Source organism: Elephantulus edwardii, unplaced genomic scaffold, assembly GCF_000299155.1.
Source record: "Elephantulus edwardii isolate Elephantulus edwardi_28Jun2011 unplaced genomic scaffold, EleEdw1.0 scaffold00095, whole genome shotgun sequence".
In the NCBI taxonomy this organism is placed as follows: Eukaryota; Metazoa; Chordata; class Mammalia; order Macroscelidea; family Macroscelididae; genus Elephantulus; species Elephantulus edwardii.
The window spans coordinates 4,702,582-4,708,149 of NW_006399845.1; the positions used below are offsets into that span (position 1 = coordinate 4,702,582).

The following is a 5,568-nucleotide window of genomic DNA, read 5'->3' on the forward strand; positions in this document are numbered from 1 at the left end:
TAAACTTTGAGAAACCTGATATTATGCAAATAAACTCCAGCTGCATTTTATGACTGTGCATACAAATTTTATGAAAAATTTTAAATCTGTTTTTATATGGAAAAAATCCTTCTCATACAGTATTTGGAATTAGCTAAAGATAAAGTCTAAAAGAGTCTAATAGTTTAATTCAATACAAATGTTGGAACAGATTGAAATTCTCTTTTAGATAAAGAATTCTGTTTTCTGTGTAACAAAGGGTAGGCAATATTTCCTGCTGCCTGATGCTTTGTGGAAATGAGAAGGCTGTACATTTGTAGCTAAGATGATGAAGTAGGAAGGAAAAGGTTGCATTTTCCAAGATATGAAAATGCAGGGCCTGAAATGAGGCAACAGTAGGCCTAGACCCAGATAACCATTGGTTTAAATCCGAGATCCTCATATCATCACTACATGAACTTGATCAACTCATTCAAGCTCATCTTCATCTGTAAAATGAGATAAGAATAATATATGTCAATTTAACACTATCCTTTAAATCTGTTGTTGTTGTGTGCCGTCGAGTCGCTTGCCACTCATAACCACTCTATGTACAACAGCTCTAAACTCTGCTCTGTCCTGTGCCAATCACACTGCCTCTGACACATCCATCCTGATTACTCCAGTCACTGAATCAATCCACCTCAAAGAGGGTCTTCCCCTTCTACGCTGTCCCTCTACCCTCCCAAGCATGATGTCCCTCTCCAAGGACCAGTCCCTCCTTACAACATGTCCAAAGTATGCCTCAGAATCCTGGCCTCCAAGAAGCAGCCCAGTTTAACCCTTTCCAAGATGAATCCATTTGTTTTCTTAGCAATCCATGGTACCCTCAACACTCTTCTCCAACACCAAAGCTCAAAAGCAGCAATTCTCCTTCTATATTCCCTGGTCATTGTTGAGCTCTCTGATGCATAACAAGTGATTGCAAAGACCATGACCTGTACCAGACACACTTAGTCTCCAGAGACATAACGTTGCTTTTCAGTACTTTAGAGAGGTTCCTAACAGCAGACTTTCCCATTGCAATGTGTTTTTTAATTTCCTGGCTGCTGGTGCTCTAAGAGTGTTGATTGTGGAGCCAAACAGACTAAAGATGTGAACAATCTCAATCTCTTCGCCTTCCATCCTGATGCTGCCAATTGTCCAGTGGTGAAAATCTTTGTTTTCTTGACATTGAGCCTCAATCCATATTGAAGGACGCAGTCCCTGACCCTCAGCACCAAGTGCTTCAGGTCCTCCTGTTTCAGCAAGCAGGGTTGTGTCATCTGCATAATGCAGATTGTTGATATATCTTCCACCAATCTTGATGCCATATTTCTCCTCATAGAGCCCAGCCTCCCGTATGATCTGTTCTGCATACAGGTTGAAAAGTTATGGAGATAGGACACATCCCTGGTGTACACCCTTCCCAATTTTGAACCATGCAGTGTTTCCTTGCTCTGTTCACATTAACACGATCAAGTGTTCTGGAATTCCCATTCTTCTCAGAGTCAGCCACAGTTTGTTATGGTCCACACAGTCAAACACCTTTTCTTAATCAATGAAGCAGAGATAGACATTCCTCTGGTACTCCCTGCTTTCAGCCAAGCTCCTCTAACAAACATGTATTTATTGTAGGTAGCAATACATATTCTTTTTACCTATAGTTACTCATTGTAAATACATTTTATAAGAAAATAAATGAAAGAAAAATACTGCATAGTGCCACTGTTGTAAAATGGGACTGGCATCATGGGTGGGGGAAGACTCAGAAAGACAGGATAAATAATGTATACTGCATTGAAACAGATGAGGGAGAAAACTGTTTAAAATGTATATGTGATTAAGTATTATGGTCGTGAAAGGAGTCCAGAATGAAGGCTGCATAGTGGAGTGATCCAGGGGCAAGGATTGTAAAACAATGAAAGAATTCTTCTTTTACTTTTCGAAGAGAAGAGTGCACTAGGGGGTGGAGTGGGCAGGGAGAAAAGTGCAACAGTGAATGAATGGAAATCCAAAGTCTCTGTAAATTTTCATTAAAATTAATTTTAAAAAAGAGCTTGGAAAAAAAGAAAATAAATGTAGGCTGTACACATGGATTTCACCTGATGGTACGCATAAGAATCAGATCGATTATATCTGTGGAAAGAACCACTGGAGAAGTTCAGTATCACCTGTGAACACCAGGCCAGGTGCTTCTTGTGGAACAGACCACCAACTACTTATATGCAAGTTCAAGCTTAAGCTGAGGAAAATGGAATTGAGTCCATGGGAACCAAAATTTGACCTTGAGTCTATTCTGCCTGAATTTTCAAAATATCTCAGGAACAGGCTTACCTTGAACACTAAAGAGCAAACTGGATGAGCTGTGAAAGGATATCAAGAATATCATCCTGGAAGGAAAAAAAAAGAAAAAACCAAAAAACGTCATTTCCAAGACAGAAAAGGTAGAAAAGACCAAAATGGATGTCAAAAGAAACTCTGAATATTGCACTAGAGTGCTGAGAAGTCAAAGCAAAGAGAAGATTTCAAAGGGCAGCGTGGGAAGACAAAGTAAAGTATTACAATAAATATGCGAGGAGTTGGTGTCAGAAAATCAAAAGGGCTAAACTCACTCGGCATCTCTTAAGCTGAAAGAACTGAAGTACAAATTCAAGCCTCAAGTTGCAATACTTAAGGATGTTTTGGGAAGAATATCAAATGATCCAGGAAGCATTAAAAGAAGATGGAAAGAGTATATGAGTCATTATACTAAAAAGAACACAGAAGAATTTTATGGAACAACATATGAGCAAGAGCCTGTGGTGATAAAGGAAGAAGTACAAACTACTCTGAAAGAATTAGCACAAAACAAGATCCCAGGAATTGATGGCATACCGAATGACATATTTCAACAAACAGATGCTGCCCTGGATGTGCTCACCAAGTTGTGCCAAGAAATCTGGAGGACAACCACCTGGTCAATTGACTGGAGAAGATCAATATTTGTTCCCATTCCAAAGAAAGGTGACCTGACAGAGTGTGGAAATTATCAAACAATAATGTTGATATCACATACAAGCAAGATTCTGCTGAAGATTATCCAAAAACGACTGAAACAGCATATCAACAGAGAACTACCTGACATGTAGGCTGGGCTTAGAAGAAGCCAAGATACTAGGGGTTTTATAGCTAATGACAGATGGATCTTGGCTAAAAGCAGAGAGTTCCAACAGAATGTCTATCTATGTTTCATTGACTATGCAAAGGCATTTGACTGTGTAGATCACAACAAACTGTGGCTGACTCTGAGAAGAATGGGAATCCCAGAACACTTGATTTGTGCTTATGTGAAACCTCTACTTGGACCAGGAGGCAGTCATCAGAACAGGGCAAGAAAACACTACAAAGTTCAAAACTGGGAAGGGTATTTGCCAAAGATGTGTCCTATTTCCATATCTTTTCAATCTATATGTGGAACAGATTATCTGGGAGGCTGGGCTCTATGAGGAGAAATTTGGTGTCAGGATTAGAGGTAGACCCAAGAATGATCTGCGTTATGCAGATGACACAACCCTGCTTACTGAAACTGAGGAGGACCTGAACCGTTTGCTGCACAAGGTCAAGGCCTAAAGAATTCAGTATAGGTTGAAGCTCAACATCAAGTAAACAAAGATTCTTACCACTGGGACTATTAGCAGAATCATGATAGATGGTGAAGAGATTGAGATTGTTAACAGCTTCAGTTTGCTTGGCTCCACAATCAACACTCCTGGTAAAAGCAGCCAGGAAATAAGAGACGAATTGCATTGGGAAATTCCACTGTCAGAGACCTCTCCAAAGTATGTCAGTCTGAGCAATGATGTCAGTCTGGATCAGTGCATCTGATACAGGCCATGGTCTTTGCAATTACTTGCTATGAATCAGAAAGCTGGACAATGACTCGGGTTGATAGAAGGAGAATTGATGCCTTTGAGCTGTGGTGCTGGAGAAGAATATTGAATAAACCATGGACTGCTAAGAGAACAAACAAGTTCATCCTGGAGAGGGTTAAACCAGGCTGCTCCTTGGAGGCAAGGATTCATAAGCTTCATCTGACATACTTTAAACGTGTCACAAAGGGATAAGTCCTTGGAGAGGGATGTTATGCTTGGGAGGGAAGAGGAACAGTGCAAGATTGGAAGACTCACAATGAGATGGATTGATTCAGTGACTGGGGTAATGTAGGTAAGTGTATCAGATACAATAATATTGGCACAAGATAGAGCAGGGTTTAGGGCTGTTGTACATATGGTCGTTATGCGTCACAGAGGACTCAATGGCACATAACAACAACAACAACAAAATCTGTCTTCCTTTCCAAGGTATATGGCCTGATCTAATTTCAAGGGAGGCTGGTGTCACAGAAAGAAACAAGTTGCTCTGTAGGAAAATATTATTTTATGAACCTAGAGCATCTCCTTCATCTCTGTTTGCATTTGCTGCAAAAGGTCAAGGGCTGCAGTATTCAATATGGCTTAGAGCTTAACATCAAGAAGACAAAGATTCTCATCACTGGGCCAGTTGACAACACCTTGATAGATGGAGATGAAATTGTGGTTGTTAAAAATGTCAACTGGTGCAGCTCCTGCTACCAGCAGTTAGGAAATCAAAAGGTATATTGCGCTCTCTAAGGAAGACGCGGTAGCTCTTGCAGGCTTGTGGTGTTCTCCCACTCCTGCTCCTGACTCACCGCTGTTCGCTCTCTCCGGGGAACAAGTCGGTCAGGAAGCCGCGCCGCAGCCATGGCTTTTAAGGACACCGGAAAGACGCCTGTGGAACCGGTGGTGGCTATTCACCGAATTAGGATTACCCTAACCAGCCGCAACGTAAAATCCCTGGAGAAGGTGTGTGCCGACTTGATCAGAGGTGCAAAGGAGAAGAACCTGAAGGTGAAGGGACCGGTCAGGATGCCTACCAAGACTCTGAGAATCACTACAAGGAAGACTCCTTGTGGGGAAGGTTCCAAGACCTGGGATCGTTTCCAGATGAGGATCCACAAGCGACTCATTGACTTACACAGTCCTTCTGAGATTGTCAAGCAGATCATCTCCATCAGCACTGAGCCTGGAGTAGAGCTTGAAGTCACCATTGCAGATGCCTAAATCAACTATTTTAATAAATTGACTATCCGTTGATAAAAAAAAAAGGTATATTGCATTGGTGAAGTCATAGAGTACTGAAGAGTAATGATGTCAGTGTGGAGTCTAAGGTGCACCTAATTCTTCTTCACAATTACAAGCTTTGTGTCAGAGAGCTGGACAATGACTATTAATGACAGAAGAAAAATTGATGCCTTTGAGTTGTGCTGGAAAAGACTACTGAACATACCACAGACCACCAGGAGAAGAGAAAGTTCTGTCTTGGAGAGAGTGAAAACAAATTTCCCCTTGGAGGCAAGGATTTTGAAGCTCTGTCTCATATACTTTGGACATGTTGCCAGGAGAGACCAGCCCTTGGTGAAGGCCATCATGCTTAGAAGTATGGAGGGATAACACAGAAGAGGAGGACTCAGGATCAGATGCATTGACATGATAACTGGGGCAATGAGAT

At 41.4% G+C, this 5,568-nt stretch overlaps 1 protein-coding gene across 1 annotated transcript; it reads left to right on the forward strand.

The window, feature by feature from the left end:
* Positions 1-4,760: 4,760 nt before the first annotated feature.
* Positions 4,761-5,120, forward strand: LOC102874059 (40S ribosomal protein S20-like). Its single transcript, XM_006891112.1, has one exon. It carries the CDS (start codon positions 4,761-4,763, stop codon positions 5,118-5,120), a length of 360 nt encoding a protein of 119 aa, XP_006891174.1.
* The last annotated feature ends 448 nt before the right edge of the window (positions 5,121-5,568 follow it).